At 49.8% G+C, this 24,671-nt stretch overlaps 1 protein-coding gene across 1 annotated transcript; it reads right to left on the bottom strand.

The window, feature by feature from the left end:
• Positions 1-1,208: 1,208 nt before the first annotated feature.
• LOC101949492 (alpha-2-macroglobulin-like protein 1) lies at positions 1,209-24,622 on the bottom strand. Its single transcript, XM_024110187.3, has 21 exons — positions 24,506-24,622; positions 23,631-23,769; positions 17,581-17,704; positions 14,680-14,905; positions 14,409-14,535; positions 13,990-14,111; positions 13,329-13,383; positions 12,208-12,291; positions 10,976-11,152; positions 10,667-10,748; positions 10,044-10,200; positions 9,748-9,822; positions 9,038-9,200; positions 6,648-6,862; positions 6,149-6,364; positions 4,824-4,948; positions 4,180-4,270; positions 3,631-3,699; positions 3,100-3,202; positions 2,968-3,009; positions 1,209-2,054 (listed from the first exon to the last, which is right to left on the bottom strand). Exons 1-20 carry the CDS (start codon positions 24,515-24,517, stop codon positions 2,969-2,971), a joined length of 2,403 nt encoding a protein of 800 aa, XP_023965955.2. The 5' UTR covers positions 24,518-24,622; the 3' UTR covers positions 1,209-2,054; position 2,968.
• Positions 24,623-24,671: the final 49 nt, after the last annotated feature.

The raw sequence follows: 24,671 nt of genomic DNA, 5'->3' as shown, positions 1-24,671 counted from the left end.
ATTTAGGCCCTATTGACAGGATGGGGGACTCTGTCCTGGGAAACAGCGACTGAAAAAGATCTGGGGGTTGTGATGGATAATCAGCTGAACATGAACAAGTGTGCCCTTGTTGCCAAGAAGGCTAACGGCATTTTGGGCTGTATAAGTAGGGGCATTGCCAGCTGATCGAGGGACGTGATCATTCCCCTCTATTCGACATTGGTGAGGCCTCACCTGGAGTACTGTGTCCAGTTTGGGCCCCACACTACAAGAAGAATGTGGAAAAATTGGAAAGAGTCCAGCGGAGGGCAACAAAAATGATTAGGGGGCTGGAGCACATGACTTATGAGGAGAGGCTGAGGGAACTGGGATTGTTTAGTCTGCAGAAGAGAAGAATGAGAAGGGATTTGATAGCTGCTTTCAACTACGTGAAAGGGGGTTCCAAAGAGGATGGATCTAGACTGTTCTCAGTGGTACCTGATGACAGAACAAGAAGTAATGGTCTCAAGTTGCTGTGGGAGAGGGTTAGGTTGGATATTAGGAAAAACTTTTTCACTAGGAGGGTGGTGAAGCACTGGAATGGGTTACCTAGGGAAGTGGTGGAATCTCCTTCCTTAGAGGATTTTAAGGTCAGGCTTGACAAAGCCCTGGCTGGGATGATTTAGTTGGGATTTGGTCCTGCTTTCAGCAGGGGGTTGGACTAGATGACCTCCTGAGGTCCCTTCCAACCCTGATATTCTATGAACTCCCAAGTGTGATGGCAAAAAAAGCTAACGTGATCCTGGAATGCATAAACAGGGGAATCTCGAGTAGGAATAGAAAGGTTATTTAACCTCTATATTTGGTGCTGGTGAGACCGCTGCTGGAATACTGTGTCCAGTTCTGGTGCCCACAATTCAAGATGGTTGTTGATAAACTGAAGGGGGTTCAGAGAAGAGCTACAAGAATGACTAACGGATCAGAAAATAGACTCAAAAAGCTCAATCTATTAAACTTAAAGAGAAAATTAAGGGGTGACTCAATTACAGCCTATAAATATCAACAGGGGGAACAAATATTCAATAATGGACTCTTCAGCCTAGCAGAGAAAGTTATAACATGCTCCAATGGCTATAAGTTGAAACTAGACAAATTCAGACAGGAAATAAGGTGTAAATTTTTAACCAGGGCCGGCTCCAGGGTTTTTGCCGCCCCAAGCGGCAAAAAAAAAAAAAAAAAAAGCCGCGATCGCGATCGGCAGCAGCTCCACCGCGCCACTTTCTTCTTCGGCGGCAATTCGGCGGCAGGTCCTTCCCTCCGAGAGGGACCGAGGGACCCGCCGCCGAATTGCCGCCGAAGGACCCGACGTGCCGCCCCTTCCCCTTGGCCGCCCCAAGCACCTGCTTGCTCAGTTGGTGCCTGGAGCCGGCCCTGTTTTTAACAGTGGGATTAATGAACTATTGGAACAATTTACCGAGGATTGTGGTGGATTCTCCATGATTGACAATTGTTAAATCAAGATTGAATGTTTTTTTCTAAGAGATCTGCTCTAGGAATTATTTCTGGGAAGTTCTATGGCCTGAGTTATACACTAGGTCAGACTAGATAATCACAATGGTTCCCTTCTGGCCTATGAATCTATGAAATTATCATTGGGAGAACAGAAGTGAATGTCAGGGACACACCAGTAGTGTCAGCCTCACAAATTACCCACACATTTCCTCTGGGATGACTGTTGTTATGGAGCCCAATCAAATACCGCAGTGTCTGGGGTATGTGATTTCCATTTTATTTTGATTCTTTTCAGAGTCAAGAAAATTCCCAGATTCAAATGATCAAAAATAATCAGACATATAAAAAATTCACCAGGAAATGGCTACTGGGGTGAGGAACGTTAGCCTGAGCCTAGCCCTGCAATCCAATATGGATCCCATGGAGATCCCCCACCCACCCAGTGCCAATGCCCCAACCCCTTGCAGGTGGGGCTGTCGGGGCACCCCTTATCCCCTCAGCTCAGCAAGGACAGCTCAGGAATCCTGCTGAATGGGGGCAGGGCCTGCTGCTGGGAGCACAACTTCCATCCAACATCTTCCTCCCTGTGTGATGGAACAGAGAGAGGGAGATTACCCAGGAGACAATTAGGGAGGGGAGTGAATCAGAGATAAAATGAGAGTAAAGGAGACTGAGATGGTGAGACTGAAGAGATGATACTGAGCATAGAGAGAGACAGAGAGCAAGAAATTATACCACCCAAAACACCATCCACTCAGGAACCCTCTACAAGACAGTACGAAAAAAGGGGCGTGGCTTTGCAGTGTGTCTGGAAGGTGAACTCAGCTATTCAGACTCGGGGGTGGGAAGCGAATTCCAGAGCTGTGGGCTCACAATGAGAATACCCCTCTCATGTAATCTGAAGGAGTTCCAGCTCTAATGACTCTGCTCTCTCAGCTGCAGCAGAATGGCCCAGGGAGAGAAATGGGGCTCTCTGGGAGCCAGGTACCAAACCATTTAATGCTTTCTGCACCATGATCTAGCACCCTGAACTCCACCTGGGAGCACTACTTGGAGCCAGGGTGACCATGGAGTATTGATGTCACACATGACACACTACGCAACACATGGGCAGCCATGCTCTGCACTAGCTGAAGCTCCCAGACGTCCCCCATGCACAGCCCTAGGAGGAGCACATTACAAAAGGTCTAACGCCTGGTAGCAAGGTCCCACTGCTGTCATTGGTGTGGTGCCTGTCCCAGGAACATGCCCTGTCACATGGGGAGTACACTAAAGACTCCTCTGCAAAGCTCAATACAACAAGAGGGAGGGAGCCCCTGAGAGCTGGGAAGGCAGACATTTCCAGCGCAGAGACACTGGGGGCTGTTCCTAGCAGCAGGAGGGGCCATCGTGCCAACCTTGGGGGGACATTGTGTGAGGAGCACAGAGGCTAGTGCCAGATTCACACAAGGGGCAGAGAGGGGAGCAGAGAGTCACGTCCATAAACTTCACACCTACCTCAGCTGCAGATGGCGCTGTAATTAGCCAGGGCCTGCTCCTCTGCACAGGGAGACAAGGAATCCAAGTTACACCTGCACAGAGACACCCCCTCCCCGCCAGCCCAGATGCCCCAGAAGCTCAGCAACCCACCTGGCTGGTAGTAGTCGTAGACTCTGATGTGTCCTGGCTTCAGGTTGATCACCTCGATCTCCTGTTCCAGTTGCAGGATGTATGTCTGAGTCGTATTGCTCAGCTGGGGGTGGGGGGTGGGAGGGAGAGGAGACGCTTTACATTACTTCCCTAAATTTGGCTCCAGAGACTGACTGTGTTAGTTCTGCTGGAGTCTGGGCAGGAATTTAATAAGAATAAGGAACTCAGGTGCTGTGATAGGGTTACCCATGAAAAACCTTGACTAATGCACATCAGTTCTGCCCTGCAGCCCCCCTGCCATTCCATTCCTGGGCTTCCCACACAGCCCTGCCAATGCCCCTCAGTCCCGCCCTGCAGCCCCCCTACTATTCCAGCGCTGGGCTCGCCACACAGCTCTGCCAATGCCCCTCAATCCTGCCCTGCAGTCCCCGTGCTATTCCAGTGCTTGGTTCCCCACACAGCTCTGCCAATGCCCCTCAGTCCTGCCCTGCAGCCCCCTGCTATTCCAGTCCTGATCTCAAACAGACCTACCTGGTCCAAGTAGATGGAGACACCACTCTGGCTCACCTCCGTTTTCCTCACCAGGGGACTGCTCTGCAACTAGGACAGGAGAGAAGATGAAAGGTAATCGTTGAGTTGGGTCTCTGAGGGGGCGAGGGTGAGAATTCCTATTGAAATGTTCCCCCCAGGCCATGAGCAGCCTCCCTGCCGGCAACCCCTGTAGCCAGAAAGCAGATGAGCTCTTATTACCCCTCCCCTAGCCAGGCTCTCATCAGAGCTCTCACCCCTCATTAGGGCTGATCTCTCCACATGGTCGCTCAGCTCCTGTGAGATGAGGGACAGGGATTTGCCTGGGTCATTGGGACTGGGCTCCTTCTCAAGGCATGTGTCTGGGGTTCTACAGCCAGCTTTGGGGTTTAAATGTCCGAGGGAGACGGGGGTGACATCATCATTCAGGGTGGAGTCCAGGAACCTGTCTGTGGAACCTGCCTCCTCTCCCTGGCTAAGGATGGATCCCACCAGCACTGACTGGATGGGACCCTTTCACCATGCCCCCATTCTGCTCCCCAGGTGCCTTACTGATTTGAGGGAGCCCGAAGCCAGGCTAAATCCGGACAATAGGGAGACCTCCACGATCACCATGTTGGAAGTGACTCTGCTCCCGATGTAGCTGGGCAGGGGGCGAGAGGAAGGATGCAGATGGTCAAAGACCCCATGAGCAGGGGCTAAATGAGGCTATAAATCTTCCTCCACCTCCTCCCTACCCCATCTTTCTTCCTCATGCAAGCACCAGGCCCTGGACGGTCCCTTGGCATACACTGCTTGCTGTAGGAGGGTGTTTAAGATGGTTTCCCTGCTCTGAACAGACGCAGCCCCCCGTGTCTCCCCGAGCAACTCCCCTCTCTGTATCTCCCCACACCTTTCTCTCTCTAGGAGGATGTTAAAGGGGCACCTTTCCCTCCTTCGCGCCCCTCTACCAACAAGCAAGTCAACTCCAACCACACTTCATGGTTACATCCCCTCCCAGAAGCACCTGGTCCCTTCCTCCCTCTTCCCTCACAGCTGCCAAATTCGCCCTCCACACCTTCCTCTGCAAAACGTGCAGTCCCTTCTTCCCTCCCAGCCACTAAACCCAACCAGCTCTCTGACACTCCCTGATCTGCTCCAGGCAGGGGCTGCGTCCCAGGTCAGTGGTGTATACACAGGGGAAATCTCAGGGTCACCTGACATGGATGCGGATGGTGACAACGCGCATGTCACCCTTGGTGCAGTCGATCAGCTGTGTGGTGATGCGCACAGAGAAGGTCGCAGAGACCTGTGGGGGAGGCTCATTGTACCTCAGCACCGTCTGCAGAGGAGAGAGACAGGCTGCTACAGAGACTTTTTAGTTGGATCATTTGGAGATAAAGATTTAGTAGATTCCTAGAGTTTAGGGCCAGAAAGGGCCATTATGACCATCTCATCTGACATCCTGCACGACACAGGCTATAGAACCTCACCCAGTAATTTCTATAGCAAGGCCATACCTGCTGTTTGAGCTGTTTTGAGAAAGATAGCCAGTCAGTTTGAAAGACTGCCAGTGATGGAGAATCCTCCCATCCCTTGATAAATTGTTCCAATGGTTAATCACTCTCACTGGTAAAAATTTGCACCTGGTTTCTAAAGTGAATTTGACTAACTTCAGCTTCTAGCCATTGCATCTTGTTATATCTTTGCCCGCTAGATAGAAGAGCCCTCTACTATCAGAAGTCTGCTGTCCACATGGGTACTTGTGGACTGTGATCAAGTCACTTCTTAGCCTTCTCTTGGATAAACTAAATAGATTGAGCTTCTTTAGTCTTTCACGGCAAAGGAAGGCTTTCTAGGCCACAGGTCATTCTTGTACCTCTTTTCTGAACCTGCTCCAATTTATCAACTTCCTTTTTAAAGCTAACAAGATTTGGACCATGTTTACTAATGCCCAGTAGCTGCCCATATACTCACCAGTAAGTCCTCATAGATCAGAGTGAACCCAACTCATCACTTGGATTCCCTAATCACATTTCATGCTCTTCCGCTGGCTCGAGTTACTGCTCAGATCCCTAATCCCCAGACACAACAACTACATAAACCACACATGGGGAACTGGGCTAGAACCTTGATGTTTCAGTCCCAGGAACACAGGCCTCTAGCCCAAGAGCTATAGAGGATCTCATCTAGTATAGCTGGGACTAGGGTTCTTCTCCACTAGGGGCAAACATCGCACCTACACACAATCTCCAGATCCCCTAGCACCCTGGGAGCAGTGTGAGACCAGCCAGCTTTATGTTTACCCACATTTTGTCACAAGATCACCCTTGGGGGGCAGGGGTACAGCAGTGGGGAAAGGGATGGTAAGGAAAGCTGCTGTTAGTCAGGCCTCCATGTGCCTGAGCATCACCTGGGACCTGGCTGCTGAGTAAGCAAGGGAAATGGCTCTCTTCGACCATGAAAATGTGTTTGGCTGATCAGGCCCTGCACAGGGGCATCCATGGGGGCTATGTCCCTCCCCACAGAAGGGGCATCTCACCTGGGCATAGACGCAGCCACTGCCCTGTGCCTGCACTGAGAACTCCCCAGGGATTTCCGGCAGCACTGCTTGCTGCAGCAGTAGCCGGTTCTTGTGGGTGACCTGGAATTTCCTCTCAAAGCTCCCCTTGGACTTCACTATCACCTCCGAGTCTCCCTTCTCGCTGTACGTCAGGGCTGCATATTTGGCCAAACCCTGCAGGGCGACCACTGTGTCCTGGGGAGAGAGAGACAGTCACCTCACTGTTTGTGAGACAGAAAAGGGTGCTCTTTGGAGCCAGAAGTGTAAAACACTCAGAACAGTGGGATCTCAGCAATTGAGGGTACTGAAATCAGGATTCACCCCTTCAATGTAGCCCTGCACTCCCAGTCCCTGCACCCGGAAGTATTCACATCCCAGAGCACTGATAACTGTCATATTCCCACAGCCGCAGCGCAGAGACTCTCTCTCCAGTGGGATCACGGCCCATCACCTCCCACAGCAGTCAGGCCTGTGTTACCTGCGTGGAGGCGAAGCCACCATAGGCGTTCTGCTGCTTGGTGAGCCAGGCCACAATGCCAGAGGCTGTGGCAACGTCACCCCCAGTGACGTTCAGCTTGGAGAGCAGGGCCAGGAGCACGTAGGACGTCAGCTCCACGTCCACTGACTGGGGTTGGGACCACACACCAGCACTGGGTGGCTGGGAGGGGGCCTGGCTCCAGTAAATCTGCCCTCCTGGGAAAGGGGGAATAAAACAGGAGAATAAAATCCTCAGGCCTTGGATGGGTTAAGAGTTACTGTGGTGTAAATGTGACCCAATCAGTCAAACCACAGAGGGAGAGGGTCCCACTGCCTGGGGTGGCACAGAACACTGACAAAATACCTTTCAGCTACCTGGGTTACTGTGTGAAAAACCCATCGCTGCCTATTACACCAGAAGGACCCAGGTTTCTAGGTAAACACCTTGCACAGCAAATACCTGCAGTTACACACACTATTAGGTAAATACACCAAAAGTACCTACACAAGAGGTAAATACCTCCTAGCTACACAGAGCCTCTGGCTACCCAGATTGCTGGGAAAACGGTCACTACCCAGAGCGCAAGGTGGACAGCCACCCAGGCAGCCAGATAAATGCCACACAGATGAGTAACTAATATGATTCTTGTAGCTTGTTCCCTACCCAGTTCCTCTGCCTGGCATATCAGACCTACACACACAGGACCAGATTTTCAAAGAACTCAACTTCCATTTAGGCACCTAAATAAGGGTTTATTCCCAAAAGAGCCCAGCACTTCCCTGTGACGAATTGGGAATATGTCTATACAATTTACAAATTCTGCTTGATATTGTGAAGTTGTATTATGAAATACTGCTACATCATGAATACCTATATGTATATGGATCTACCACTGCTGACAGGACCTGTTCAGGTATGCAGCAGACAGGGACAGTGGGGAATACTTAGATCACACATAGGTTAAGCTTAAAAGCAGCTGCATCCTTAGAAAACCAGTTTTAGCTTTCTCTCCTGAATGCAGGTAGGAAGGCAGGAGCAGTAGAAATTTACCCAAAAGACAGAACAAAGGGTGGGGTTTACATAGTGAGACACACAGAAACAGAGGGAGCCAGACTGGAAGGGGAAGTGTGGGGCAAGAGAGGGCAAGGTCACACAGAAGCTGACTCCATGAGTGAGAGAGGTCACCAGGGCCGGCTCTAGGATTTTTGCCGCCCAAAGAAAAAACAATTTTGGCCGCCCCCCGGCCCCGTTCTTTAATTACCCCACCCCCGGCCCCGCCTCAACTCCGCCCCTTCCCCAAATCCCCAGCTCTGCCTCCTCCCCCCAGGCTCTCAAGCCTGGGAGGGAGGAAGGGGGAGAAGCGGCGCCCGCGCCGCGGCCACTCGGAGTCTCCCCCCTCCCAGGTTTGAGAGCCTGGGAGGGAGGGGGAGACTCCGAGTGGCCACGGCGCGGGCGCCGCTTCTCCCCCTCCCTCCCAGGCTTGAGAGCCTGGGACCGAGGGGGAGCAGCGGCGTGCGAAACGGCCGCTCGGGATCTCCCCCTCCCTCCCAGGTTTGAGAGCCTGGGAGGGAGAGGGAGACCCTGAGCCGCTGCGGCGCGCAAAACAGCTGATTCGTGCGCCGCTGCTCCCCCTCCCTCCCAGAGAGCCTGGGAGGGAGGGCGAGTAGCGGCGCGCGAATCAGCTGTTTCGCGCGCCGTGGCAGCAGCAGTGGAGGTGAGCTAGGGCGGCCGGGGCACATTTTTAGGGGCGGCATTCTGGCGCTGGCCATGCCGCCCCTAAAAATGTGCCGCCCCAAGCACCAGCTTGTTTTGCTGGTGCCTAGAGCTGGCCCTGGAGGTCACCCACCATGTAACAGCCTGCCTGAGTCAGGTGACACCCTGCCTTCCTTCCTGGCCACTGATGGTCCCTAAGGACTGCTAAGGGAAGGGTGAGACATTACAGAAAGTGACGGCCATTACAGTTTCAGATGTTTATTGTTTTTATGATCTGTACTTTCCTATTCAGGCTCTGTAAGCTTAAAATGCCCTGGGGACCCAGGGAACCTGACGCATGGATTCCCCTCACAGCCGTTCGGTAGGTGGCTCAAAAGGGCGCATCCAGCCAGATCCATGACTCTCCCATTGTGATGCTTGCGGCCAGATTTTCAAAGAGCTCAGCTCCCAACAGACTGGGTGCTTTTGAAAATTTGGTCAAATGCTTTGGTGCGTAAATGGGAGCTGGGCTCTTTCAAAGATCTGGTCATAATGTCCAGTCACAGCCCAGGTTGTGGGTCCCAGACATAAGCCAGGAGTGGGAGGAGTTGGGGTGCAAGACACATGCTCTGATCTATCGCATTCTCCCTGGCATGCCCCATCTCTGTGTGTCAGTCAATGCTGTTCAGTCCTGGTACCTGTTCTGATGGCCTTTTGGTCTAGTTTAGTGAGCAGCTCTTGTGTGCGCTGGGTGTCGTGGGCCAGAGCGAAGGCGTAGGCCAGCAGTGCCTGCGTGTAGGTGCTGGTAATGTTGGGGAGGGCACTAGTGAGGCAGCTCAAGGCCTTGTTCACCACGGTGTTCTGTGGAGCGAGAAAGCACACAAAGGCAATGGCTGCACAGACATACAATCATATACACGTGTGGGGGTAAGTACACACAGGCAGGCTGACACACACAGAGAAACAAGTGCATACGGGTTTATATGCAAGGGCATATGCGGGCATTTGGGACGATCCTCACAGAGCTTCGCCTGGGTACACATGGGTGCCCCTATACAAATAGCCACCAAATTCCAGGCCAATGCCTTGTACTAGCGCTGGGACTGTACTGGGATGTTAGTGTGATTACGAGCAACAGGACTCCAGCCACGTGAGCTCCCTCCCAGTGATGTGCTCTGCACTGCAAGCTGTCCCCAGCAGCACCCTCCCTGTGGAGTGGTTGGACTTCTCTCCCTACCCCAGCAGTGCCTTCCTCTTGACTGCAGGTGCAAGCTCCTCCCCCCAGTAGTGCCTTGCCCATGCCCGCCCCAGCAAGGCAGGTAGGCGAGTGAAGTACCGGCACTGAGCTCTGCAAGACTCAAGGTGTCCAGAGAGCAGGAGTGGCACAAGGAAGGGCCTTAATACTCACATTCAGTGCCTCCCCTATCTCCAGATGTGCTGCAGTGATGTAGGCAGCCAGGGGCACCTCCCCATCCACGCCGCCCTGCAAGAAGCACAAACACCCAGAGCTAGGAGAGGAGCTCAAGCAGGATGGGGACCAGTGACCCCCCCCTCCATCTCTATAAAGGCCCCTGAATCCCCTTCCTCCCCTGAACTGATCCCCCCAAGGCAGAGAAGGAGGAAGTGTCAAGGAAGCCGAGCTGAGTCAAGCCCCATGGCTGCCTGTGGAGCTCTGCATGGAGCCTGCAGGCGCCACACCATTACCTTCATGGCCGTGTGGAAGAGCTTCCCCACACTCCTGAAGCAGCCGCTGGGCAACTGGTAAATCTGCAGCCAGCTCAATGCATCCCGGATATTCTTATCATCTAAGAAGATGTATGGCCTGGCCTGGCCAAAGCACTTGGCCACAAACGCTGTCAGCCTGGGGGCAGGGAGAGAGAGCATGGAAGAGGGGGACGAGGAGAGGGAGAGGAGTAGAAAGAGGGAGAGGACAGAGACAGAGTGAATAAGAAATGTGGATAAAAGAGAGGGAGCGAGGAGAAAGAACAAGGCAAAGGAGTGAGTGAGGAAGAGGGAGCAGGAGGAGAAGGAGGTCAGTCCTTGATTAGAGCTCCCCTCCCCCATTGTTATGCCATGTGCTCAGTCCCATTTCTCTGCCCAGTTATTGTCCTCTGTTCCAGAGGCGGCTGCATTCCCATGGCTTGTCTGAGGCACTATGGGCCTATCATGAAGTAGGAGGGGCATGTACAATGCACAGCATGACACTTATAATTTTCCCCATGCAGCACTGGGAAGAATCCTGAGGGGTCAGTGACAGCCCAATCCCCCAGTTCATAGGCTCCCGGCTCCCAGACTGCAGGGAACGAGAGAGCTACCCCAGAACTTACCAGGTGTTACCTTCCTGGTCTGTGGTACCAAATGCACTGTAGGAGCCATCATGGTGTTTATAGAGCAGCTGCCTCTGGTACCCTGGAGAGAGGTGCAGAAAACTATACTGTCACCCACCAGTGTCAGGGAGAGGATATTTACAGAGTGGTCACTGAGTGGGGGTAATGAAGTGTTTACAAGATCATTGACAGGTATTTACATGGGTGCCAGACAGAGGAATGGATTTGAACAGGGTGGGTGCTGGAGAGGGGCTACTGGAATGGCCGGTGCCAGACTGGACATAGTGGAGCTGGGCTCAGGGTACTTGCCACTGCGCAGGAATCCCGTCGCCCTCTCCCTGATCTCTGGGGTCAGCTGCCCAGTCTTTTCCAGATACTGCAGCACGTAGATGATGGGAGCAAACAGCACCATGTTCTGCTCCCCACAGCCACTGGGCATCTGCACCAGCCGGTCCAGGTTCTGCAGCGCCGTCCCCATGATGTCACCTGCCGGGCGGGACAAAGCAGAGAGAAACCCAGATGGTGCAACAGGGATAAATCCTGATTGGCTGAGAGGCGGGGAGGTTAGTTCTCCTGTTGGAATGTTCCATTATAGCATGGTGATGGTAGCCCCGTCCCCTGGTGGAATTGCAGCCTGAAGTATGTTTTTTGCCAAATCTGTTAGCATGTTCCATTATTTATTGCACTGGGGGTGGAGATGTTCTCACCCTGGTGGAACCTTCCATTAAAGGATATTTTCCTTTCCTTGGGAGGACTCCATTGCTGCATGGGGTATTTCCACCCGGTAGAATGTTCTGTTACAGTGAAGGTTTATATTTACCGCGGGAAAGGGAAAGTTCCATTACACTGGGGGTGATTTTTTCCTCCCACTGCAAATATTCCCAGAGGGCAGGTTGTTTTACATCCCTGATAGAATATTCCATTGTGTGCATGCGTGCGGGGAGTTATTTTACCATTAAAGCAATATAGGGGCGGGGCGGTACTTTCCCTCTCAGGTACACCTTTCTTTTATAAGGAGGGTGTTTTCTCACCTCCCTGTTGGACTGTTCCATTATAACAAGAGGTGGGTTCGCTCACTGGTGGAATGGTCCATTAGATGGGGGGGATGGGGGGGATGGGGAGGTTCCCTTCCCAGAGTTCAGCGCCTGGGCTGGGATCTGCACTCGGAAGCTCAGTGTCTATAATTCAGACTTTACCGGAACCTCTCAGGGCTGACCCACCGGGGAGAGGAGACGGGGGGATCCAGGCCTTTCCTCGTGCGATCCCCTGGGGTAGCGGCTGCTGTTTTTGGTCACTGCCGGAGGCTCCCACAAGAAGAACAGCCTCTCTCCTGCTGGGTATTTTGGGGCATCCAGCCCCAGCTGGAACCAGGAAATGCAGCCATGGAAATGGGAGGAAAATGGCCGGGACTTTGTCAAATATCAGTGGAAGTTTTGGGCGTTCACAGTTTGGGCTTCCCCATGGCCATACTCAGATATAAGGTCTGGATCAGAGTCACCTCAGAACCCCCTGCCCATGGCGCCCAGGGCTGAATTCCTTACCCATGACGGAGATGGTGGCTCTGGCTGAACCTTCAACCACATCCGGGGGCAGCTCCAGGGACACAGAATCCTGCGCTGGAGTTACTGAGACCCAGGTGTCAAACAGGAAGAGAATCAGAAAAAACGCCCTCCAAAATCCCCAGAAAACTCTCCCACTAGAGCCAGCTGTGCTCCCGCATCTCACATACCCCTCCACGGAACTTCCAGCCAACCCCACAGACCCCGTCTCTGCTCTCCTCTCTGCCCCATCCACTCACCTAGCCCTGAGTTCTCTCTTCCTCCACTTTATTTCCCCCACTGTGGGTGCGAAAGCCTTCTCCCCTGCAGCCCTCACTGTCCAGAGCAACCTCCCTGATTCTTCCTGCCTCAGTTACTCCATCACAGTTCAAACCTCAGAGGCAGAGGCATGTTTAGTCTATTTATCTGGACCTCTAGATCTCACTAATTCTGCTAATGGCTTCGTCATAAACCATGGAAAACGTGGAGATGGGAACCGAACTCTGAAATCCGCTTCAGTCCATCCTCTAGGGGCCAATGCAGGTCTGTTCCCTATAGACTGGATCAGTCCAGAGCTGTATCTATGCTATATCTAGTTGCCCAAGGGAAGTAGCTTTCCCCCTTGTATGCTAGCAGCAAGGACATTTATATTATAGGCTCAGTCCTGCTCTCCTTATTTAGAGGGAGCTCCCATTGCCTTTCAAATTGGAATCAACTTATATAGCTTGGCCACGATGACAAAGCAGCAGACATGATTGCCATCTATGAAAACCCAGGAGTTGGTTAGCAAGGGGCCTTAGAAGGGGTAAATCAGGTGAAAGGGGGAAATTTGAGTCTGGATATGAGGAAGCATTTCTTTGCAGTGAGACAGTGGAAACGTGACCCCCAGGGGAAGGAGTGACAGCCCCATTACTTCAATCATTTAAAGCTAGGACTGGACAAAACCCTGAAGAACAAGGAACAATCCTGCACTGGGCCCTACACAGACAAGATGTGATCTTACCTACCTCCTTCAGATAAAACACAAAGGCTGCTGCTGAGCCAACTTTCCCAGGGCTACAGAATCCCCTCTACCCACCTGCATCTGCTTATGCCCCTTTTTCCCATCTGAGCAGCTCACCTACCTCCTTTAGGGCAAAGCAGGGAGCTGTGAGCCTTCTCCACAAGAACTCCCTCTGGCTATTGGGGAGGAGACAGCAACATTAGAGACCAGAGAGGAGGTGGAGAGAGGAGAGACACAGGGTTACAAATAGGTTATGAACCACATGTGTTTTCATGGCAGGCTTCTGTGAGAACCCGTCCTTTTCAGACATCTGTCTGGTTTCTTGCTCCATGCAACTCAAGGACTTCAGAGCTCCTGACAATGCTGATTCCCAGGCTAGGGGCCACTGCAGTGGGGCCTATGTGAAGGGATCAGTTGGCTGTGTCTGTTATGCCAGCATCTCAGATAGGGCATAGAGGAGGCAGGATCAATGGCCACAAGGCAAGCCCTGATGCCAGGGCATGAGGGGGATGAGGTTGCCCGCAGAAGGGGGCACAAAAGGATCGAGGGTTGGCATAAAGTAGAGGAAATCTCCTTCAGAAGCATGTCCTTTGATCCTTACTGGAGGGACCCAGCTAGACCCTGGCTCAGGCCTGGAGATGCCAGTTAGTTCCCCTAAATAAGAGGGGACATTTTCAGACCCCAAACTTCACCCCACTGAATATGGGGGCTGAGCAAAACCTGATTTCAGATGTCCTCCCCTTTAGCTATGAGAAAAGAGCTAAGTCCAGTCCCAAACTGACCTGCACTAGAAGGGGTTTGATCAGTGTATCTGTCCGTCCTCTCTCTGGTATAAATGGTACCTCCCCTCCGCAGAGATCTTTGGTGGCCAGGGCCTCTGTGCTAAGGGTGATATTCACCGATCCTGAAAACAAGAGACGACAGATTGTCCAGCAGCCATCCCCTGTGGAAAACACCCTCCGTTACTGCTATAGATGTCACCTACCAGAGACAATGAATGGAACCAGTGACCTAGAGATGAATGGCTCTTTGGCCCATTCCTGATCCTGCCAGTGCCCCTGACCTGAGGGTAGGTGGCAATCGGTGCTCTAAAGCTAAAAGACTACATACTCCATTCTTCTTGTTTAGTGCAATCTGCACTGCAGTCTAGTAATTGGCACAATTGCCCCCTCCCTGGCTGTTTCTCCCTCATCCTCCTCACCTAGTTGTTTAGCTGTGACTCTCCAATTAAATGTCTTGGCTTCATTGGCGCACAGGCAGCTGGTGTAGATGCAGCCCTCACACGGCTCCAACTGGAAGTTTGGGGACTCAGCCAGGGTCACTTTGATCTAAGGGGCAGCAGTGGTGCAAACAGTCCAGGAGATGATGAGGAACATGCTATCCCCACCTGCTCCCAGGGTGAGTCAGGGACCAACGTGACCTCTCACCCACCCTGACCCCTCACTCCTTACAGAGCCACCAGCAGGACTCACCTTGATGCACTGCAGCAGGTAGTTGTAGACAGTAGCTTTCAGGGTGAAAGTCTCTCCCCGGATCACAGAGTATGGCAGTGTGGGCTCTACAAAGAAGGGCTTGAAGGCCAGGAGGCTGGTGGTTGGGGCGAGTCCAAAGCCCACTTCTGATGTGCAGAACATCCCGGCTTTCCACTCAGTGATGGTGTCAGGCACTGTGACTGGGACATCCCTGTTTCCAGTAGGACTGAGAGGAAAAATCATGCAGAGATAAAATCCTTTACTAGAAGGCATCAGGCGGTCATGTCTCAAGAAGGCACAGAGCCCTTATTCCCAAAGCACCCAATCCAATGACTGCAATCAGAACAACCTGAACTATGGGGCCTTTGAAATCTGGATCCAAACCCACATCCCAGTTTTGTGGCTTGGGCCCATCTCTGTTCTTCACTCATACCACAGACAGAATTTTCAAAGACTCACTGTTCAATTGTGTTAGACACATCAATAAACAATCCTACCTTGCAAAATGCTAAATACCCTCAACTTCCATTGAAGTCAACGTGGAGTCAATTGTAGATGTTCTTTGAATCTCTACGTTCCCCACCGAGCCTTGTAGAGCTCAGAGTTGGAACTTTCACTGTTAAAATTTCTGACTGGAATAATTCTGGCCCCTGATTTTTATGAGTCAGACAGGCTTTTGTTAGGGCAAGGGTACCCTGCCTCAGAACAAGATTCTTGCACTAGCCAGAGAGATTTCATTAATAATAATACCTGGCACTTTCCACAGACAGCATTCACCACCTGTGGATCTAAAAGCCTTTTACAAACATAGGTGAATATTATTACTCCTACTTCACAGGTGAGGGAACAGAGAGGTGAAGTGACTTACTGAAGGGCAGGGAGAGTTAGTGGAAGAGCCAAGCAATAGAATCAAGGCCTTGTGACTCCCACTTCTGTGTGCTAGGAAGACAGTCAAAATGTGAGGGCACATTAGGGGCCTGTAGAGTCTATGTAAGGTTGCTGGGTGTCTGGTTTTTGACCCGAACGCCCAGTTGAAAAGGGACCCTGGCGGCTCTGGTCAGCACTGCTGACTGGGCTGTTAAAAGTCCAGTTGGTGGCGCAGCAGGGCTAAGGCAGGCTCCCTGACTGCCCTGGCTCCACGCGGCTCCCGGAAGTGGCTGGCAGGTCCAGCTCCTAGGCGGTTTGCCGCTCAGACACTCAACCCTCCGGCTGAACCGCCACCTCTGGCTTCTACCCCGAGCCAGGCCACTATTTCCGGCTGCCAAGAATGAAGGGCGGTCGCCGCAACCAAGAGGAACTTGGAAGGAGGTGGCCAGTGCTGCACAACGCCCCTTGCAGCCGGTCCAACCCGGCAGCGAGGATCCCGCGGAGACCCAGCACCACAGGCCGCAGTGACACCGCCCATGTGCAGCACTGGGCATGGGATGGGGAGGCAAAGCATTTGTGCCCCCTCAGCTGGAGATTTACCAGCCTGAGACTTCCTGCTCTGGAGGCTGGTGCCAGACTCCCCTCAAGCCATGCACAGGGATTCCCTGCTCTGACTGAGCCTCTTCGTGCAGCCAGCTGGAGCACACCCAGCACTGGGGCAGCGCTCCAGGATTTGGGTCAGCAGACTGCAAGTCAGGACTCAGAGCTGGTGCTAGCCCATTGGGGGCCAACCAGAGCCGCTTGAGCTAAGCACCGCCCGGCCAGAGCCCGCAACCCCCTGCCCCAGCCCTGAGCCCCCTTCTGCACCCAAACTCCCTCCCGGAGCCTGCACCCCCTCCTGCACCCCAACCCCCTACCCCAGCCTGAGCCCCCTCCTTCACCCCAAACCCCTCATCCCCAACCCAACTCCAGAGCCCGCACCCTCAGCCGGAGCCCTCACCCCCTCCCGCACCCCAACCTCCTGCCCCAGCCCAGTGAAAATGAGTGAGGGTGGGGGAGAGCGAGCCATGGAGGGAGAGGGAATGGAGTGAGAGGGGGGTGGGACCTCAGAGAAGGGGCGGGACAGGAGCGGAGCTAAGGTGTTTGGTTTTGTGCTATTAGAAAGTTGGCAACCCTAAGTCTATGCCAAGTTTACAACACATAGTAGCAGTGATTCTGTACTGAATGAGTGTAGCTGAGTTAGTCAAGAGATTGTCATGTGGATGACATCACAGTGACTATTAAGACAATAACCCTATGCTTCATCAGAGAAGAGAAAATAACCTGCCAATAGATAACTAGATTTATGTCTCCAGCAGTAGGAAATGTTTTCTTTGACCCTAGAGAATCAATTTTTGCCAGAGATGTGAATAATGAGAATGTTAAGTGGACTAAGCACATAACAGGGATGTTTTCTATGAGGACGATGGGCGGACAGGATAGATTTACAGGCAGCTGCCCCAGAGCAGGCAAGGTGAGCAGAACCTAGGCCCTATTTCTCAGTGATCTGAACAGAACCCAGACTGAGATACAAAGGAAAACAACAAAAGAAGAATTGTAGGCGTTAGAGACAGAATAGCTCTGTTAGCTCATCCTGTCCCTCTGTGGGGGCTAATGCAGGACAGTTCCTAGAGGGCTAAAACAGGTGCTCTCAGTAGTGGGATAGTATAATATCGTACTCTTACACCAAACAAACATCATAATGCTACAACAGGTTTGTTTCTCTTTATTCACACATCACCAGCCTCCAGTGAATGGATTCAAGCACTTATGATCATGGACATCTAACAAAAGAAACCTGACTGAAATTTCAGCCACCAAACCCTATTATCATCAGCCTGGCAGTTAAAGGACCCACAATATATTCATCGAAACATTTCCTTAGGTGTGCGACTCAGCAATTTCCCCCACTTTTGTAGAACACTAAAATCCAACTGGATCTTTGGCCATCCAGGATCATGCTAACACGGCCAAATTTGGCACTGCTCTACTTACCCAACCGAAAACAAATCCCATATCCATGTTTCTGGGAAATACTTGCGAACTTTCTCCTCAACTGGAGGTGCAGGTGGAGAAATGGTGGTCCTATGTCCTGTTGTTGTGAGACTCCCGAGGAATGCTGGAGGTTACAAAAGAGAGGTTACTTACTCTGTGTAGTAACTATAATGAGGAGTCTTGTGGCACCTTAAAGACTAACAAATTTATTAAAGCATAAGATTTCATGGGCTATGACCCACTTCTTCAGATGTATGGGAGTGAAAATTACAGTGGTAGGAGTAAATATACAGGCATAAATATATAGCACAAGAAAAGATGGGAGTTGCCTTACCAAGTGAGGGGATCAATGATTCAATCAGGGTGGATGTGTCCCATTCCCGACAGTTGACAAGAAGGTGTGAATGTCAACAGATTAAAAATTACTTTTCATAGTGCTAACGATGCCAATTCCATCAGGGTGGATGGCCCATACTCAACAGTTGATGGGAGATTACTTCTTGTAGTGACCCAGCCATTCCCGGTCTTTATTCAGGCCTAATTTGATGGTGTCAAGTTTGCAAATGAATTCCAGTTCTGCAGTTTCTCATTGAAGTCTGTTTTTGAAGGTTTTTTTGTTGAAGAATGGCCACTTTTAAGTCTGAAATGGAGTGTCCAGGGAGGTTAAAATGCTCTCCCACTGGTTTTTGAATGTTATAATTCTTGATGTCTGCTTTGTGTCCATTTATTCTTTTGCATAGAGACTGTCCGGTTTGGCCAATGTACATGGCAGAGCAGCATTGCTGGCAAATGATGGCATATATCACATTAGTGGATGTGCAAGTGAAAAAGCCCCTTAGGGTGTGGCTGATGTGGTTAGGTCCTGTGATGGCGTCACGTGAGTAGACATGTGGACAGAGTTGGCAATGGGATTTGTTGCAGGGGATGGTTCCTGGGTTGGTGTTTCTGCTGTGTGGTGTGTGGTTGCTGGTTCTTCGAGATGTGTGTCCCTACGGGGACTCAACTTCAGGGTGTGCGTACGCCTCATGTTCCTTCAACTGGAGATTTTCATTAGCAGTGTTTGTTCAGCCTGTGCATGTGCCCTTCACTACCACGTGCCCCACACCAAGACTACAAAGAGCTGCACAGGTGAACCATCCTCAGTTCCTTCTCTATCAAAAAGTCTCAGAGAGGAAACTCCAAAGCAGAGGGGCAGGAGGGCAGGTATTGGAGCACTCACAGGGACACACATCTCAAAGAACTACAGTTACTGCACAGGGTGAGCCATCTCTCCTCATTCGAGTAGTGCCCCAATCAGTGCTCCCCTGCAGGTGACTCCTGAACAGTATCCCCACAGGGAGAAGGGAGTCATGGAATGGAGCCCAGAACTGAAGAGAGAACCACTTTTCCATCATTGAAATCTGCACTGGATCTAGAGACAAGTAATTTTAACTTCTTCTTTCTCTATTTTAGCCTCAGATCTTACCTCATTTTCACTGGTGATCACTATGGTAGATGTCCAATTTCTACTCACCTTTCTGGTGAAAACTGAAACAAAAAAGGCATTTAGCACTTCCACCATTTCCACATTTTCTGTTATTATTTTTCCCCCCTTGTTGAGTAACGGGCCTTCCCTGTCCTTGATCTTTCTCTTGCTTCTAATGTATTTGTAGAGTGTTTTCTTGTTACCCTTTATCTCTCTAGCTAGTTTAATCTCATTTTATGCCTTGGCTTTTATTTTGTCCCTACATACTTGTGTTGTTTTTTTATATTCATCCTTCATAATTTGATGTAGTTTTCACTTTTTGTAGGACTCTTTTTTGAGCTTCAGATCATTGAAGATCTCCTGGTTAAGCCAGGGTGGTCTCTTGCCATACTTCCTATCTATCCTACGCAGTGGGATAGTTTACTCTTGTGCTCTTAATAATGTCTCTTTGAAAAACTGCCAACTCTGCCAGCTGCCAACAGCAGATGATACGAAACTGCTGCAGATGATACTAAACTGTTCAAGATAGTTAAGACCAAAGCAAACTGTGAAGAACTTCAAAAAGATCTCACAAAACTAAGTGATTGGGCAACAAAATGGCAAATGAAATTTAATGTGGATAAATGTAAAGTAATGCACATTGGAAAAAATAACCCTAACAATACATACAATATGATGGGGGCTAATTTAGCTATAACAAATCAAGAGAAAGATCTTGGAGTCATCGTGGATAGTTCTCTGAAGACGTCCACACAGTGTGCAGAGGCGATCAAAAAAGCAAACAGGATGTTAGGAATCATTAAAAAGGGGATAGAGAATAAGAAGGAGAATATATTATTGCCCTTATATAAATTGATGGTACGCCCACATCTTGAATACTGCGTACAGATGTGGTCTCCTCATCTCAAAAAAGATATACTGGGACTAGAAAACGTTCAGAGAAGGGCAACTAAAATGATTAGGGGTTTGGACGGGTCCCATATGAGGAGAGATTAAAGAGGCTAGGACTTTTCAGCTTGGGAAAGAGGAGACTAAGGGGGGATATGATAGAGGTATATAAAATCATGAGTGATGTGGAGAAAGTAGATAAGGAAAAGTTATTTACTTATTCCCATAATACAAGAACTAGGGGTCACCAAATGAAATTAATAGGCGTCAGGTTTAAAACAAATAAAAGGAAGTTCTTCTTCACACAGCGCACAGTCAACTTGTGGAATTCCTTACCTGAGGAGGTTATGAAGGCTAGGACTATAACAGCATTTAAAAGAGAACTGGATAAATTCATGGAGGTTAAGTCCATTAATGGCTATTAGCCAGGATGGGTAAGGAATGGTGTCCCTAGCCTCTGTTTGTCAGAGGGTGGAGATGGATGGCAGGAGAGAGATCACTTGATCATTACCTGTTAGGTTCACTCCCTCTGGGGCACCTGGCATTGGCCACTGTCAGTAGACAGGATACTGGGCTAGATGGACTTTTGGTCTGACCCAGTACGGCCATTCTTATGTTCTTATGTTCTCTCTCAAACTGTTTTCTCCTTAGACTTGCTTCCCATGGGATCTTACTTACCAATTCCCTGAGTTTCCTAAGTCTGCCCTCTCAAAATCCATTATCTATTCTGCTGTTTTCCCTCCTACCATTCCTTAGAATCATGAACTCTACCATTTCTTGATCACTTTTACCCCAGCTGCCTTCCACTTCTCAATTCTCAACCAGTTCCTCCCTACTTCTCAGAATCAAATCTAGAACAGCCTCTTCCCTAGTTGCTTTCTCCACCTCTGAAATAAAAAAATATCTCTAATACATTCCAAGAACTTGTTGAATAATCTATGCCCTGCTATATTGTTTTCCCAATAGATATCGCGGTAGTTGAAGTCCCCCATCACCACCAAGTCCTGGGCTTTGGATGATTTTGTTAATTGTTTAAAAAAAGCTTCATCCACATCTTCTTCCTGGTTAGATGGTCTATAGATGACTCCTATTATGACATCATCCTTCCTTTTTTACACTTTTATTCTTACCCAGAGACTTTCAACAAGTTTGTCTCTTATCAGAGACAAGCCACTCTTACGGTGGCTTGAAACTGTTCCCTTTGGTCTGAGGGAAAGTGCTGAAGTAAAGAAGTTAATTTTGTATTGTTCATGTTATTATATTTCACCATGAGTGCCTGGTAATCCACAATACAGAATTGTAGGGTTGCAGATAAATAGGAATTTCTCCATAAAAGGTCCAAAGCACTTCTGATCTTTGTCAAACGGGGCTGACTTATTATGATGTTGTTTATCCATCTCACTCACTGCGCCCACCACCAGAGAATTAGGAGGGCAGTGGGAGAATAGGAATTCAGAGGCCTTATTGAGCACATAATATTTTTATCATCCCTTTGCATGTTGGTGGTATGGTCACTTGAGTATGCCAAGTCATTTTTGTAGGATTGAGAAGGGCTTCATTGACAGGGCTGTGAACTCTGGTTGGAGTTGCTGAACAAAGAATGTTGAGCAACTTGTGCTGCAATTCTTTGACCTCCTCGAGAGGTATCTGTAGGGAACCTGACACCCTTTTTATGAAGTTCTGGAATTGCCAAAAATCATCAGCCATTGACGGAGGAGGAGACATTACCACCTCATCAAGTGAAGATGATGAGATGGTAGTTTGGGGCGTAGCCTCTTTGTCTGTCCTAGCCTCCTGTTCCTCAAATGTCTCCTTCTGTTGAGATATGTTCTGGGGAGGGGAAGATGGTATCTCCCTATCATCCGGTGGGTGGGGCTCAGGGCCCTGGAAAATTGTTGGCAGTAAGCACCCCAGGGATCCCAATATGACCACAGAGACCCATACAGGAGAGGGGGTGGAATCCAAGGTTGTTCCCAACAGCCATGATGTCTTCCCCAAAATTCGTCTCTCTGTGTCTCTTCAGGTATCAGAGAAGGGGTTCTTGTGTGGATAAGAAGGAGAGCCCTGGACTGATATTGAAGATACTGCAGGGAGGTCCCCATCATCCTCTTCTTTATCCAGTGGAGGAGTTCCCATTGAAAAGGGTGGTGAGTCAGATGGTATTGAGGATGGATGCAAGTCCAGAGACCACATGAGTCTCAGTACTGAGAGGCGCTCAGTGCCCATAAGCAGTGGAGACTCCAGTTCATCTGCCATAGATAAGTCCTTCGAGTACCTAAATTCTTGCAGTACTGAATGGTGTGGCAGTACCAACGCAGCACTCTGACTGTCTCTAGCTATAGACAGTAGCAAGGATTTTGTGCACTCTGAGGTGGGCACCGACAAAGACAGAGGCTTAGCTTTGTGAGGTACCGATGAACCCGTCAGGGTAAAGCTATGTCTGATGGTACCATTCTTCTTTGTATTGCATACCTGTCTTATCCGGATGATACCAAAGCTCTCTTGGAGCCATGTTTGCTCTCAGACAAGCTATAGGGTTTCCTGGCCCTGCCAGTACAGGAGGAACTCTTTGCTTCTACAGTACTGGGTTGCGACATCAAACTTCTGATGTGGTCGAGCTACTGGGAGAGTGAGGTCTTTTGGAAGCAGACTCCTTAAGAAGGGAGTCAGAGCTTGTTTTCCTGGGACTTCTAGAGGTCTCTAGAGATTTTCCCTTCCTGTGAGAGTGTTGAGCCAGTGCTGAAGACGTGCTAGATTTGCCTGGAGAATGTTGTACAGTGCGGTTCTCCTGATCGGGCTCTGAAGTGGGGCAGAGGGAACACTCCATCATAAGAAGCTGCAACTTGATTTCCTGTTTTTTTCTTGCCCTGGATTTGAGGGCTAAACTGATGTTATACTTCTGTGATACGTGCGACTCTTCAAGGCAGCAGATGCCCTTCGAGTGTCAATCACAAACTGTGATGGCCTCCCAGCAAGTGAGGCAGCATTTAAACCCCCATGAACCAGGCATGCCCTACTGAGGAAGGCAAGCCTCCCGTAAGAGAGGTGAGAGGAGAAACAATCCTCAAAATAATAAACTACGCTAAACTTGCTAACTAATAAGCTAGACTAAACTAAAAACTAGGTACAACATCTAACCAAGGCAAGCGCTGGGCAGACACACTAAAGCTCCATCTCAAGCCAAGGTGGTTGAGAAGGAACTGAGCACAGTTTGCCCGCTCAGCACTATATAGCTTCAGGGCAGGGCATGAAGAAATAATGAAAGGTGCAGGTATGAGTCAAACAGACCCCATTATCAAAATCTCTGATTGAAGACGCAGGGGGCACACACATACCTGAAGTGGAGCAGCCATAGGGACACTACTTGAAGAAGATTCAATTACAATAGGAACCGCAGAACCATATTCAGGGTAGCTGAGTCTCCCATTTGGCTCAGAGACACAAAGTGTGGATGTCAGCTAATCAGATGACAGACATGTCTTAAACAACAGCCAATTCACTGACATTTCAGAGGGATGAACCCCTGAGTCACAGACAGTCCAGAAAGCAAGTTCAGGGCAAAGCAACATTTTGTCTCTCTGTTTTCCTGTATCGCTTGCAATCACAGCATGGACTGCTTAACTTGAACTCTGTGCTGGTTTCAGCTACAAGACTGAGCCCTCTAGTGAGAAGTAAGAGGAGGCAGAAATGTGCTCACTTGTGAGAAATGTAGGTCTGGTTAGCATGGGGAGTGTGCTCTCCAACTCAGTCACCATCATTGTTGTCATAGCCACAGTAGTTGTGCACTCTCTCGGCTTCTTGATATGGGTGTTGGATATGATTTTCAAGCCCATTTCCTGAAGAAAGAAAGAAAGAAAGAAAGAAAGAAAGAAAGAAAGAAAGAAAGAAAGAAAGAAAGAGTGCTGAGAGTTTAGATATATCAGACGCCCATCCTTCCCTTTCCCTCGGTCATCAACCCTTTGTCCCTCAGGCTGCTCATTTCCCTTATAAAGCAAGGGCCCAGTTCTCCCTCTGCTATATGATATGAGTCTCTCACTTTGATTCAAGTGAGAATTACTCATATCCCCAGCAGTGAGACAATGGAGCCCCTTGAGTTGATTTATCAGGCCTGACTCAACCAGTGCAAGTTTATTCTCCTTCAAAGTCTATAGGGCCTATGGGGAAACAGCAGTGTTCCTGTTGGACATCTTTCCCATATACATCTCTTATAAGTGGGTTCCTCATTGCACAACAAGACTGTTTCCTATTGGCCACTAATGTCAGATGCCCTCAGCAAACTGCCCAGTGAGGCATCAGTGCTGAATTGGCCGTCTAATTGTAGGCATTCTAACCCACTAACCCATAGAGAATGAAGAGCTAAAGTAAAACTGACCGATAATGTCTGGAACCCTGAACCATCCCACCAATAGGGTATCAATGTGCAATAACTAAATTTCCTATTGTCACTAATATCAGGTGACTCATCCATCCAATCAATGGAATATCAATAATTACTAGAGCTGTTTCCTAATAACCTATAATGTCAGAGGCCCTGCTCCACCTCGCCAGTGAGGAAGAATCAAAGATCATTACTCTGAACACCATAAACACGTCAGGCTGGTGAGGTTCTCGAGACCAGCATAAGAAGTCATCTTCAGACACTTGGTAAGGGTATCCACCACGAAAAATATGGGGGAACAGCCCATAGATCTGGGAAAAGCAAGAAAGAGGAAAAAAAATACAGTCAGTGGAAAGATGA

The sequence above is a fragment of the Chrysemys picta genome, chromosome 1 (genome assembly GCF_011386835.1).
Source record: "Chrysemys picta bellii isolate R12L10 chromosome 1, ASM1138683v2, whole genome shotgun sequence".
Classification (NCBI taxonomy): domain Eukaryota; kingdom Metazoa; phylum Chordata; order Testudines; family Emydidae; genus Chrysemys; species Chrysemys picta.
The sequence above is the reverse complement of the archived record's forward strand: the minus strand, read 5'-3'. Positions and strand labels throughout refer to the sequence as shown.

Excerpts from the sequence above, each read along its gene's own strand:
- LOC101949492 (XM_024110187.3), bottom strand. Across the intron at positions 10,201-10,666 it reads GACCAGGAAGGTAACACCTG|GCTGACAGCGTTTGTGGCCA; the intron begins GTAAGTTCTGGG and ends CCCTGCCCCCAG. Across the intron at positions 9,823-10,043 it reads TCTTCCACACGGCCATGAAG|GGCGGCGTGGATGGGGAGGT; the intron begins GTAATGGTGTGG and ends TGCTTCTTGCAG.